Genomic DNA, 13,535 nt, shown 5'->3' on the forward strand with positions numbered 1-13,535 from the left:
TGTGTAATTCTGCAACAAACAAACTACACACAATGTATCATACAAAACTGGAATCGTGACATGATATTTCTGAATAAAGGGATGCAACATTTGAGTAACTTTTCAATGGCTTTTATTAGAAAGACTGTCATTAAATGTGAAGTAAAGCAGGACAAACATCAATATACATGTGATGTTTTCCCATTAATTTGGCTGAGTAATAATGAGGCTCAATTCTGAAAAATGTTCAGTTTGGGAGCGCTATTTTTAAATTCCTGACTGTCAAGACCTGAAAACTCAACTAACAGCCTGGTGCATATCCTGCGCTGATATAACATGAAAAATTTAATTAAATATGTTTGTCTTTTTCTTCATTTAGTCATCACATTAGAGACCCACATGAACCAGAAGCATCACAAAGTTTGGGATAAATCTAGACTGTACAAAAACAACACAGATTATTTGCATTTGACGAAGCTGCTGAGATCTTCCAGGAACTTGATGTACTCCTGATGCTCCAGTGACGTGCTCAACTCAATCAGCTCATCAGCAAACGTGTTGTCAACGCCGCGGTCAGCCAGAAAGTCCATCAGATGGTCATACAATGCCTAAGAGAGTCAAAGGGGTCAGAGGTCGTTGCAGTGTTCTGAGCACACGCTATACAAAGGGTGCACATCAAGTGTTCTTTTAATTTCAGCAATTCGGATGAAGTCATCAGATCCAGGAAAGCTAACGTGTTTTTACCCAGATAGCACATTGTGATGTGTACACATTGTGCTTCATGTGGATTATCTAATGATCTATGCATCTGATTATCTTGTGTGTGGACTCGTTTGAAAGATAATCGCCGCCTCTAAACAATGCTATGTGATATTTTATGTTCCGTTTATTTTTTCTGACGTTATAAGCGACACCTGTTTATATGTAACATGTATGTCAAAGACATATACTTAGCTATTACTGTCTATATTTGTGTCTAAGAGTAAAACAAATAGGCTGGTTGTATTCTACTCTTTGGGAGCTTTCCAACAACATATGACACATGACTATTTGATCAGTTCGATGTTTTTACAGATTTTTTTTTTTTAAATAAATTATAAAAACGGAACACTTCTGATTTATCTGCAAATTTCAACGCACTTGTTCAGTTTTGGTCATAATGCCTGCATGCATTGGAAAGTTGAGCTTCTAAACTTTAAAACGATACCTATTTTGTGTTGGTCAAGACTGTAGTTATTAATATTTTGATAACTATTTTTGTCTCGACAGGCCCATCTGACCTCAAAAGGTTAATGAAAATTAAATAACTACATACTACATATATATATATATATACACACACACAATCATATTTGAAAAATCCATATTTGTCAACTGTCAATGCAAAAAAAGTTAATTTATCAAAACCTCCAGATGTATCTGTTCAGTTTGAACACTTAATGACACAAGCTCTTTAGCGTCTTTTTAAGTGAGAAATATAAAGTCTTACCCAGTCCAGAGAGTCTGTGTTGAGTGTGTAACTGGTTTCCTTCCACTCTGTGTCTCCCTCCGGCTGAAAACTGACCTCACGGATGGCAAAGATATCACTCTCCTCCTCACCCTCACCGTGACTGGTCTGCTCAGACACAAAGAACTTTGGATATTATGTCCAATACTTGAGTGACACTTTATAATGAGACGATAATACACAGACTATTTGCTGGACACATGGTCAAACCACACACACACACACACAAAATGCATGCAACAATCAGGTAAAAGTATCCTGCGGTAACTCACCTCATCTTCAGGAAAGTGACAGTCAAACACTAGTGAATTAGTTGCTCCCTGTTTTGTCACCTCTACCACAAAGTTAGGTGTTGAGACAATTTCAGGCTAAAACACAAACAATAAAAACATTAAAATGCCAAAGAAGAAACAGACAGAGCTAGTCATTAATCTAATGTGACTTTATGTGTACTCAGATATAAAGTAAACAATATATCAGTCTACAAACTACATGAATTTAGAAATCTGCTCCACTTTTAAAGGGGCACTCACAATAGAATCTGTTCCATTTGTTTCTTTTAAAACTTAAACTATTATGAAACAGAAGCACTTGAGCATGACATCATATCCTGTTGCTCATTACCATTTTGCACATTTATAGCATAGTGTGAGTATACACTACACTTCTGTGCTCAAAACTAGACAAACGTTTCATGCAGTCATCTCCGAATCCTCCTCTGTCACAAGTTTTTCCAGCATGAATCAGTGAATCAGTAATACCTCGTTCTCCTGTCCCTTCTGTGTCTGTTCAGGCTCTTCCTCCAGTTGTGGTGGGATACTGTTGTTCACGTTGAAAGTGATGGTGACTCTAACGACACAAAACAACATTTTAGTATTATTCATTACAATGTACCATAAGAATGACTAAATCCCTGGGCCAATATTATCCACTTAAACTGTAAGATACGAAAAAAGCAGAATGCAAATAAAGCAATAAGCTACGAGAGTCGGTGATTTACAGTAATTTTACCACGGTAATGGCTGTTCTTAAGCGGATCCCATAAATCTGGTCCAATCAAATGAATCCTGGAACTATTTGTTTAATAAATTAATTTTAATATATATATTTTTTCTTTTCTCCTTTTTCTCCCCAATTTGGAATGCCCAATTCCCAGTGTGCTTTTTTAAGTCCTCGTGGTCACGTAGTGATTCGCCTCAATCCGGGGTGGCGGAGGACGAATCCCAGCTGCCTCCGCGTCTGAGATCGTCAACCCGCGCATCTTATCACGTGGCTTGTTGAGCACGTTGCCACGGAGACATAGCGCGTGTGGAGGCTTCACACCATCCACCGCAGCATCCGCGCTCCACTCACCACACACCCCATCAAGATTGAACCACATTATAGCGACCATGTGGAGGTTACCCCATGTGACTCTACCCTCCCTAGCAACCGGGCCAATTTGGTTGCTTAGGAGACCTGACTGGATTCACTCAGCATGCCCCGGATTCGAACTAGCGAGCTAGTGAACTCCAGGGGTGGTAGCCAGCGTATTTTACCACTGAGCTACCCAGGCCCCCAATATATATATTTTTTTAATTAATAATATATTATTCTGATTGTCTGTAATTCATCCTTACTTTTCTCCAGCGATTGAGCGGATAAGTTTAGCTTCCGTGCCGTTCAGTTCAAGCTCCCACCCGCCAGACATTTTAGGAAGTGTCTTGTTCTTTTGAATCTTCTTTTCTTCTTTGAGTTCGTCCGTGAGAAATTCTGCAAAAGCTTTATCACCTGAAGAATAAAGACAGAATCAACATACATTAAAAACAGCGTTACAACATAAAAAAACAACAGTTTTACCAACAACAAAATACTAGTAGTGGCTGGTTGAAAGGATGTGTGTGTGTGTGTGTACAGTGAGAACACTTAGCAAATCCAATTCTATCCATTACAGAAAACAGGTGTGCAAGAAAAATGCAAAAAAAAAAAAAAAAAAAAACATGCAAAAAAATGCAAAACAAAAGTACACCAAACTGGAAGTTGTCAACATAGTGTAAATGGAAATTCAATTAAAATCAAATTTATTTAAAATAGCCAAGATGTTCAGAAATAGTAGTATAAAATAAGAAAACTGCAAAATACTTCTTGCCAACGTAGTTATTATTATTATTATTTTTTTTTTTTTATCTAAACCAAGTCCATCTAGAAAGTTTTATAGAAATAAATATCTAGGGGGCCTGGGTAGCTCAGTGGTAAAGATGCTGGCTACCACCCCTGGAGTTGCCAAGTCTCCTAAGCAACCAAATTGGCTTGGTTGCTAGGGAGGGCAACCAGCCTCGTGGTCGTGGTAACCATAATGATCATAATGTGGTTCGTTCTCAGTGAGGCGCGTGGTGAGTTGAGCGGCGTTGCTGCAGTGGATGGCGTGAAGCCTCCACACGCGCTATGTCTCCGTGGCAACGCGCTCAACAAGCCACGTGATAAGATGCACGGATTCTAAAATTATTACGTTTATCTAGAAATAAATCAATGTACATCAAACAGTTTGTATGTATAATCACAAACCCCTGCAGATAGAGTCCAGACATCAGAAAAAATTCAGTCAAGATAAGTTTTTATCCAGTTTAGAAATGGGGAAATGAACTTGCTTCATGGATATGGAAAAAGGAACAAAACAAAATGCCATAAAACCTGCAGACATCGATATGGTACCCATTAAGACTGAATGATTTATTAAATTAAGACTGAAATCGCAATATGGCCTTGTGTGATTGCTAAACAGCAAAAGGCTGCATTTTAAAATCTGATAATCTGCATTCACCATTTCAGTCAGCGCTGTGTGAGCACGCGGCACCCTCTAGTGGGTTTTTGTGGTACACCCTGAGCAGCGCAGCAATTTCAAATGACAATTATTACAATTCAACTCTTGCAAAGTTAGTCAAAATGATCGCTTCCCAAATGTTGGCAATATTTGCAGTACACTTGAAACACATCACAGGTCAAAGCAATAATTAGCGATCTATCTAAATCATCAATGTAAAACGAGGAGCGGTGAATATTTGATTCTCACATTTATAGCCTATCCATATGATTTTATATGAAGCGCCAGTAACTGTCACATAAATTAAGCTTTATTATGAGCATTTAAAGAAAAGGAGCCAATTTTGTTCATCAGCATGCATACAACACCGAGGCCAGTTACGGTCTGATTAAGCCGGTCTATGCAAGCATTATAAACGAAGTCGAGCTACAATCAACAATCGCACTGGAAATATTACCGGTGTCTTTCATATCAGTCTCCATGTCATTAACCTGTTATGTTCATTTGGAGCATGCACACATATGCAGCTGATTGGGGATGGCATTTGCTAATATTTTTAATGAAAAACTTCAATTCCTCGATTTAAGATTTTTTTTTTCAAAATGTCAATTTGAATTAATTGATCAAATCAAAAATAATCGCCAAGCCCTACGTAAAATTAAGAAATATTTAAGACTATTTCAAGGTCACTTATCAAACATTGATCATGTTAAGTACTTTGTAGAGAAGAATTTCTTGCTTCCACTAAATCACACAAGATGCTCTTGGAAAACTCTCAAATCATGCTGGGTAACATGATCATCAGGTTTTACACAATCTTCCATGCCAGCTTGAGTGCGTGCAAAAGGGGCAACATACCAAGTACTAAGAAATTCTAGAATGTCAATATTTCAATTTCACTTTTTACTCAAACTGTTATGATAACAGTATAACTTATATTGTAAAATGTCAAATTGAAATGACAAAAGAATTCAAAATGTCACTAGTGGTAGACATTTTGACCATGCTGAATGGATGTTGTTTCATTGGTTGTTTGAAGTTCAGCCTTAAGTCCTCCTGACATTTGTCATTCAGTGTCAAGGTCATTTGTTTGTTTCCTGATCAAAAACACATGAAAATATCTAACTTTGTTTCACAAAATGCAAGTACTGCATCAGATGTCAGTGGGGTGGTGTTGTTCGTATCTTCGGACGGGGGGGGGGGATGTTGTTGTTCATATCGTCGGACGGGGTGCTGTGGTGTTGTTCGTATCATCGGACGGGGGGGGGTGTTGTTCGTGTCGTCGGGGGGGGGGGGGGGGGGCGGGGCGGTGTTGTTCGTGTCGTCGGACGGGGGGGGGCGGTGTTGTTCATGTCGTCGGACGGGGGGGGGCGGTGTTGTTCGTGTCGTCGGACGAAGGGGGGTGTTGTTCGTATTGTTGGACGGGGTGGTTCGGGGGTGTGTTGTTTGTATCGTTGGATGGGGGGGTGTTATTATTTGTATTGGCGGATGGGGGGGTGGTGTTGTTCATATCGTCGGATGGAGGGGTGTTATTGTTTGTATCGTCAGACGGGGGGGTATTGTTGTTCGTATCGTCGGACGTGGGGGGAGGTGTTGTTCGTATCGTCGGATGGGGGGGATGTTGTTGTTCGTATCGTCGGATGTGAGGGGATGTTGTTGTTCGTATCGTCGGACGGGGTGGTGTTGTTTGTATCGTCGGACGGGGGGGTGGTGTTATTTGTATCGTCATAGCGGCGAATGTGTTGTTGTTCGTATCGTTGGATGGACAGATGGGGGGGTGTTGTTCATGTCGTCGGATGAAGAGGGGTGTGTTGATCGTATCATCGGACATGGGGGGGGCGGTGCTGTTCGTATCGTCGGACGGGGGGGTGGGGTGTTGTTATTTGTATCGTTGGATGGTGGCGTTGTTTGTATCGTCATAGCGGTGAATGTGTTGTTATTCGTATCGTTGGAAGGACGGAGGGGGTGGGTGTTGTTCATGTCGTCGGATGAAGAGGGGTGTGTTGATCGTATCATCGTGGTGGGGGGTGGGGTGCAAATTACCAAAATGGCAATTGCCAGTAGGGTGGCCAATAGGATGGCCAGGCTTCGGTCCACGGCCACCCCTGGCTGCCCCCTAGCTCCGCCCCTGCCAACATGGCAGTTTTTAAAAGGTTACTGATATGACTGGAGTCTTCATCTCATGTAAGTTCGCGTGATTTTATACATGCGTTTAAAACTTACAATTCATGTCTTTAAAAGTAAAACTTTTTGAATGAGGAAAAAGAAATTACTGAATGCACCTTTAACGTTTACAGCATACGAATTTTAATATATTTTATATAGAGTGCATTCACAAAAGAGCAATTCCTCGCTGATGAAATACTTCAGACCTGCGCAATTCTAGAGAAATTTAAATGCATTACAAACAAACAAAAATAATAAAAAAATAAAAATCACATAACTTTTAATTTTCTATTAATTTACATGTTTTACAGCCTGGAAATTACACGGTACAGTGACGGTATCAGAGCGCGCGTTACTTTGATCTGTACCGTGCTTCTGAATGATGACATGAAGTATTTACAGTAATACAACCATTGTACTTTTTTGTTTGCGGTAAACACCAAGTTAACTTATGAAAAAACTAATAATACAGTTGTGTATTAGATGTTTACCATCTGTGTGGAGACCTCCACAGCCGCAGGACGCTGAAGGAAGAAGCCCCTTAGAAGTGAGCAGCTTCGGCCTGTACCCTGATGCCGCTCCGTTATGACACATGCTCCAGATGGACCTGGTGAAGGGTCTGCTGCTGGGATTTAACGCGGATCTGATGACAGGAGTAACGGGAACAGAAGCGCTTCTGCTGGAGAAACGGGCTGCGAGGTGAGCGGCGCGGCTCAGAGACTTCAGCATGACTGCGGGTCGGATCGGTTCACAGTCCTGGTAACAGACAGACAGAGAGCGGCTCTTCCCGAATGATCGCGGATTACGCTGACAAACACGTGGGGAAGGACACCGTGACCTCGGCACTTTACACCGGAAGCATTCGTCAAAGAGAACCGGAAATGAGTTAAAAGTCCTTCACTTTGTCAACGTCGTAACCATGTGGTCCGTTCGAGTTTAAAGTCAGTTCTTACGAGCAGATTAATATTTACTTTGTTTTATATTTCTGATTGCTGATTTTGTTTTATTTATTTTAATTATCAGACATGCAGCTTTGTGGAGTTTGTAGCGAGCAGGTTCCAAAATACAGATGTCCTGCGTGCAGAATAAGATAGTAAGTTATGTGTTTTTGTCATTCTTACATTTTGGTGGCATTTCGATTTTAATTATTTATTTATTTTTTAAAACATACCTTTATAAGTATCTTTATGTTTCCTAAAAAGACATGTTAAAGATTTTATACGTCTAAATGACGTAAAATTGTGTGGGGGGAAAAAAATCAGAAACGCCTTAAAAAAAAAAAAAAAAAAAAATTAAATGCCTTCAGTGACTAAAAAAATTAGCTTATTAATTTTTAATTTTCATTATATATTCTCATAACAGGGTGGACTTGTTATGCTTGACCACATATGACTAACATTATAAAATAAAGGAAACATAAATAAAAGATTTAAAGGTGCACTCATTATTTTTTTCCTTATTTAAAAAGTTTTACGTCTAAAGAAATTAATAGATATTTTGAAACGTGTATAAAATCGTAAGCACTCACACAAGATGATGACTCCAGTCATATCAGTAACCTTATAAAAGCTGTTTTATTCTACATGGAGAGGGTCTCCTCATGGGGGCTGCCATGTTAGAATCACATGACCAGCCGAATACTACTTGCTTAATCTCAGTAACCGTCTTGTTATTGGACACTTTCACTCACTAATTAAAGTAATCATGACTGACTGTGAATAGAGAATTTCTACGATGGCAACTGAAAACGATTGATTTTAAATTATGCTTTATCCAAGCTGCTAAGTGTCCGTGTAAGCTCAAGATAACATAAAAAAAAAATTACTGAGTGCACCTTTAATTGGTGATGTCACTTCCGGTCATGACATAACAAAGTGGACAATTGAAAGAAATTCAGTACTGACACGAAATGCTTCTTTTTGCCAGAATTATACCAAGACTGTTTTCCATTTGTTTTGGTCATTCCATTAGTATGTTTATTACAAATAATATCTTGCATACATTTTTAATGCATTTAAAGAATATTATCTTTTGGTATTTTGAGTCAGATCCCACAAAAGAAAGTTATTGTTTATTATAAACAATTTATTTTTATGCTATTTTTGTTCTGTTTGTCCAAGAATCCTCTTGCAGCAATGCAGGTCTTTGGCATTTAGAAGCTGCTAGTTTAGGACCTGTGAGGAGTCTGTTTCTCAAAATAGAGACTGTGATTTATTTGTCTTTTTGTTTGTGCATCTGGGCCGTCCACTTCCCTCTCTATCCTGGTTAGAGATCCTCAAAACAGTAATGCATGGAATAGCCTTCATCTCTCTAAAACAATAGACTTTAGGAGAAAATAGAATTTCAGGAGAAATGTGTTTCTTTTTGCCTATTTTTAAAACCAAAATTTGACTTGCACGTGTAAAGCAACTTGTAAGAACTCAGTACCTCAGCTATATTGTGATTTGCACTTTAGACTACTTTTGTAAGGAATAGGTGACACAGTACATGTTTGCCATCAAGGGTAAAGAAAAAATTAAATAAATACCACTTAAAACAATTATTTCAAACCGTAATAATAATTAGCAATTAATGATTTTGGCAGTATTTTTGATCAATGTAATGCATCCATGGTGAAAGGAAGCATCCATTTCTTTCAAGAACAAAAATGTCTTTGTGTTCTAAAAATGGAAGCGTATATACTGTATATAATATAATTTTCATAAAGTAACTTGTAACGTATTTACTTGAGTAGTTTTTCGGCAAACTACTTATTTACTCTTACTTGAGTCATAATATTTCTCAGTACTTCTACATGTACTTAAGTGAATTATTTCTTCAGTAGCAGTACTTTTACTTAAGTAAAAAAAAAAATCAGTACTCTTTCCACCACTGCCACTCACACACAATCACACTTAAACACACACAAGAATGAACTGGTGAGCCTATGACACAACGTATTTATTTATTTTTTATTATTATTTTATTTTCTACATTTGTCAAATAAAACCAATAAAATCAGCAGCAGACACAATGCTAAACAAACACAGTCTGAAATGAAGGGCTGAGACCATAACACACTCACAATGCAGAACACACACATACACAAGTGTGCAAAATACATTTTTACTATAGAAAGTTTGAAATTGCAAAATGTTTACTTTTATTTTTCTGTTTTATTCTCAAATTGGATTTAAGTTTCTTAATGTTCATTTTCTTGATGTTATTATGCTTTTACTTTTTGCTTTTACTTATACTTTTGAGTTATTACATTTTTATTTTTGAAATAAATTATTGGTAGAAAAATGCTTATTTTGTGTTTTCTTTTTGTAACGTCATGGTCAGGTTTGATTGCAAGCATAATGACATTAACTGCAAAAACTGACACTTCAAATCCATTTTAAAATGTTAAACTTTGACAAATAATAGTTTGATAATGTCTAAATATATATATCCATCTTGTGATAAAATATAAAATTAGTTTACAACAAGTCATCAGACTACACAGTATGTGTCTACAGTCATCTACTGGCTGTTACTGGCATGACATGGTTTTCAAGTCATGTTATTTATATTTTGTTCACCAGATGGCAGTAATCTGCCTCCAATTTAAGTCACATTCTCATATTTTCTTCATGTTTCAACTTATAGAAGTGTAGGCTCTGAATTTTAAACTTTTTTACCATTTACCATTAATGTGCTTATTTGTATATGCAAATTAATGGTAAAATGTAGAATTATACATGTAAATAAGATAAAAATAGCATAAAATCCCCAAAGAAATGCATTATTTTATTGTTCTTCAGGGAAGAAAAAAAATTATGATTATCATCATCAAAAACAAAAAAAAGAGGGTTACACATCTAAATCTTCCGGTCAGAAATGACCACAAATACCAAAGGAAGGTGCAATTTTTTAATACCATAGGAGGGCTAAAATTGTAATAGGTTGCAATTGAACATTACAAATGCCATAACTTGCACTGGGGACTTAAAAGGCATCAAATTGTAGAAATTACCCTACTAATGTAATGTAAGTTTAATGGCAGTAAATCGTGTCACTTTAGTGAGTTGTAATACTATAGGCCTTATCAGCTCACCTGGTTTTGTAAGCAAATAATCAGGCATCGTCTGTTTTTCTTTTCATTGCAGTTGTTCAGTGAGTTGCTTTAAGAGACACAAAGATGATGGTAAGACTTGCTTGTTGCAACATTCTATTGATAACCACATGTGATTGTTAACATTATAAACTAATAGTTTTTGTTTATCCTGCCTGTCAGATTCATGTCACCCATTCAAAGAAACAGCACCACCTGTCAGCACCCCAACACCTGTGAGCCATGGTTAGTAATGTATTATAAGTATGTAATAATGCATATGTGTGTGTGTGTGTGTGTATATATATATATATAATATATATATATATATATGAAACCCATTTGATGGATGGATATTAGCTGCAACTCAGTATTCACTTATTTATGCAATTACATGCAAATGTGTGTCAGCTGAACAGCCATGGACTGTTGATGATCTCCTTGATGAAGACAGTCAAAGTGACAAAGTGCCGTTACAGAAACTTCAGCAACTAGGTGAGTGAACACGAGGAAATCAGTATTTATAGTGGTCAACTGATATGGGTTTTTCAAAAGCAGATTCATCCCTCCAATCTCAAACATTTGGTTAAAACTTTGTCGTTTCATAGATTCTATTTATTTATTTTTAACTCAGGTGAGTCAGAGGCGCTGAAGGCTCTGTTGTGGAATCCGCATCTCCGACAGGTAATGATGTCAGTGGACTCGGCTGAAGATAAAGCCAAAGCTGTGAAGAACGCCATGCAGGAGCCACTGTTTGTGGAGTTTGCTGATCAGTGCTTGAAAATTATTGAACCAGCACAAATGGATGATGATGATGATGATGTATAATATGCTTAATGTCACATATGGACTAAACTACATGCAAGTCCAATACTCTCAGTTGGGTGCTGTTTTTAGTTTGATGTTGGACTTTTTAAGAATTCCTGTGTCTTTCAAATAGTGCTTTATGTCTATTTTTTTATTAAACAAATGTGTTTTGAATGCAAAGTTGTAGTGAGAGCACTCAGCCAATGTCAAACATCACACAGTCATTCTGAAATGCTTTTTGGCCATTTTACTCAGATTGTACATTGTTCCGTACAGCAGTAGGTCATTGCATGCCATCATGCACTTTATGCATTTTAGAAATATATATATTTAACCAACTATAGAATCAGTGTATAAGAAAACCCAGGATGAGAGAACATGCATATACTGATCTTTATTGTCATTTTCAAACACAACAGTTTGACAAAGTGATTGTTTTTTGTTTGCTCATTTTTAACTCGGTACCATTTATAGTAGCTGTGTCCAAACTAATAACCTGATCTGTTTTGATGTCTCATATTTTGTGGTTAACACGCTGAGATTATAAATATATAGAGGTACATGTTGCTTTTGGTCATAAATTCACATTTTGCACACATAATTAAATGTTTCATAACCAAAAAGACATGGTAGCAGAAAATTGAAGGAGGTGGGTGCCCTTATAATTCCAGGTTTTCTTAAAATAAATGTTGTTATTAACAATACCAAATTATAGTTTGAAGCAAAGGAGCGTATTCTGACAATATTTATTAGGAAGCACTGATACAAATTGTTGAACACTTTCTCCTGTATTTTAATACAAAGTAGTGTTTCATGTTGTACATTGTGTAAGGAATAATAATAATTAAAAAAAAACAAACAATATAAAAGATATAAACCATTGGTAATAATATACTGTAGTCACATCAATAATATATATTCTCCCTTATCTTTTTAAGGATTATAAATTTATCTTGCAATGTTTTAAAACCCGTTACTTTATTCAGAAAATCAAATTAAATATTCAGGAGAAATTATTTAGAAAATCCCCCAATTTGGGTTATATCAGCTGCACATTAACAAGTAATTTGGGAAAAACTAAAATACTCAGTTATCTACAAACATCACTTTCAAACTGTGCAAGAAACCTCACTTAAACACTCAATCACTGATCATGCAGGAATAACAAGAGTACGTTTTATTATAAATGGTCTAAAATACACTTATTGAACATGCTCCATAATTAAAGGCACTTGTGCTTTACCATGCTGAGACCTGAGAGAGTATAAAGAATTAACTGCTGTATTACACTATAAGACAACAACAATAAGGCAGCTAAATTATTAATATCACTTAGTTTTTCCCAAGTTTCTGAGTGTATTATTAAGGTGCATTGATTTGATGAAAGCTTGTAGTGTCATTCAGATGCAAAGTCATGAAATATCAGTTTCTTTCCAGCAATATCTGGTTGAGTCCAGTCACCACATCAGTCTTGTGTGCTGGATGCATGTCAGCGTAAAGCAATGGAGACCTCTGCAGATGCATCTTAATAGACCCCTATAAGAAAAAAATAGTGTTGCACAGTCAGTCACCTTCCTATACTGTTCGGTCATTTTTGACCGAAATCAATGTTTCAGATGTAATAAAACTGGTTTCCATCTTAGCGGTACAAGACTTGGTGACTTTTCCTTCACTTGCCATCTGAACACACACACACACATTTTTTTAAAATTGATTTGATAAGTCTAAGTGAAGGGAAAAAAAGCAACACCTTTACTGTTTGTGGTCAAAATTGTCCGACTATAGGAAATGAATGGAGAAGACTGAAAAACAGCTATTTTTTCTTTTCAATCTATAAATCAGTCACAATGTAGAACAAACACATTTTAAGGCATGTGACATTTTTTTAGATTAATTAATTGACAAATTAAAATCTTGATTTGGCTAAGTGTAACCATTAAATAGCGGAAGGATCGCATTTAATTAAATAATATACAGTCTACACGCAATGCAGGCTTCAGAATGAACGACAGGTGCCACTCTGCTCTCTGTCATACTTCTCACTCACTCACTCACTCACTCACTCACTCACTCACTCACTCACTCACTCACTCACCCACCCACTCACTCACCCACTCACTCACCCACTCACTCACCCACTCAGAGAGAGATCGCACATAATGCGGCGTGTTTAGTGTATGAGTGGCTATTAACACTCACAC

The 13,535-nt window shown here is 37.1% G+C and overlaps 3 protein-coding genes across 5 annotated transcripts in view; 1 reads left to right on the forward strand and 2 right to left on the reverse strand.

Moving 5' to 3' along the window:
- Positions 1 to 95: 95 nt before the first annotated feature.
- c1qbp (complement component 1, q subcomponent binding protein) lies at positions 96 to 7,291 on the reverse strand. The gene is made up of 6 exons (XM_051668032.1): positions 6,944 to 7,291; positions 3,106 to 3,256; positions 2,248 to 2,335; positions 1,759 to 1,854; positions 1,469 to 1,594; positions 96 to 587 (listed from the first exon to the last, which is right to left on the reverse strand). The coding sequence occupies exons 1-6, from the start codon at positions 7,179 to 7,181 to the stop codon at positions 438 to 440; spliced, it is 849 nt and encodes a 282-aa protein (XP_051523992.1). The 5' UTR covers positions 7,182 to 7,291; the 3' UTR covers positions 96 to 437.
- A 42-nt stretch (positions 7,292 to 7,333) lies between these two features.
- znhit3 (zinc finger, HIT-type containing 3) lies at positions 7,334 to 11,901 on the forward strand. 3 transcript variants are annotated; one of them, XM_051668311.1, is made up of 6 exons: positions 7,334 to 7,393; positions 7,476 to 7,545; positions 10,583 to 10,620; positions 10,711 to 10,773; positions 10,939 to 11,022; positions 11,162 to 11,901. In XM_051668311.1, the coding sequence occupies exons 2-6, from the start codon at positions 7,478 to 7,480 to the stop codon at positions 11,353 to 11,355; spliced, it is 447 nt and encodes a 148-aa protein (XP_051524271.1). In that variant the 5' UTR covers positions 7,334 to 7,393; positions 7,476 to 7,477; the 3' UTR covers positions 11,356 to 11,901. The 3 variants fall into 3 exon arrangements, with proteins under 3 accessions (XP_051524271.1, XP_051524265.1, XP_051524279.1); XM_051668319.1 differs by having other exon boundaries at positions 7,349 to 7,376; XM_051668305.1 differs by having other exon boundaries at positions 7,335 to 7,545.
- Positions 11,714 to 13,535, reverse strand: part of LOC127423274 (unconventional myosin-XIX) — a 28,584-nt gene continuing 26,762 nt past the window's right edge. The window contains exon 23 of the mRNA XM_051667434.1: positions 11,714 to 12,870. Coding sequence (XP_051523394.1) covers positions 12,757 to 12,870 — 114 coding nt within the window. The 3' untranslated portion in view covers positions 11,714 to 12,756. The remainder of the gene's footprint in view (positions 12,871 to 13,535) is intronic.

The sequence above is a fragment of the Myxocyprinus asiaticus genome, chromosome 3 (assembly GCF_019703515.2).
Source record: "Myxocyprinus asiaticus isolate MX2 ecotype Aquarium Trade chromosome 3, UBuf_Myxa_2, whole genome shotgun sequence".
In the NCBI taxonomy this organism is placed as follows: Eukaryota; Metazoa; Chordata; class Actinopteri; order Cypriniformes; family Catostomidae; genus Myxocyprinus; species Myxocyprinus asiaticus.

Bases quoted from the DNA above. Each gene is read 5' to 3' on its own strand.
- c1qbp (XM_051668032.1), bottom strand. From the start codon at position 7,181: ATGCTGAAGTCTCTGAGCCGCGCCGCTCACCTCGCAGCCCGTTTCTCC. The intron at 3,257-6,943 runs GTAAACATCTAA...TTTATTCTTCAG, and splicing joins TGGAGGTCTCCACACAGATG to GTGATAAAGCTTTTGCAGAA. The intron at 2,336-3,105 runs GTAAGGATGAAT...TTGTGTCGTTAG, and splicing joins CGCTCAATCGCTGGAGAAAA to AGTCACCATCACTTTCAACG.
- znhit3 (XM_051668311.1), top strand. From the start codon at position 7,478: ATGCAGCTTTGTGGAGTTTGTAGCGAGCAGGTTCCAAAATACAGATGT. The intron at 7,546-10,582 runs GTAAGTTATGTG...TTTTCATTGCAG, and splicing joins CCTGCGTGCAGAATAAGATA to TTGTTCAGTGAGTTGCTTTA. The intron at 10,774-10,938 runs GTTAGTAATGTA...AATGTGTGTCAG, and splicing joins CCCAACACCTGTGAGCCATG to CTGAACAGCCATGGACTGTT.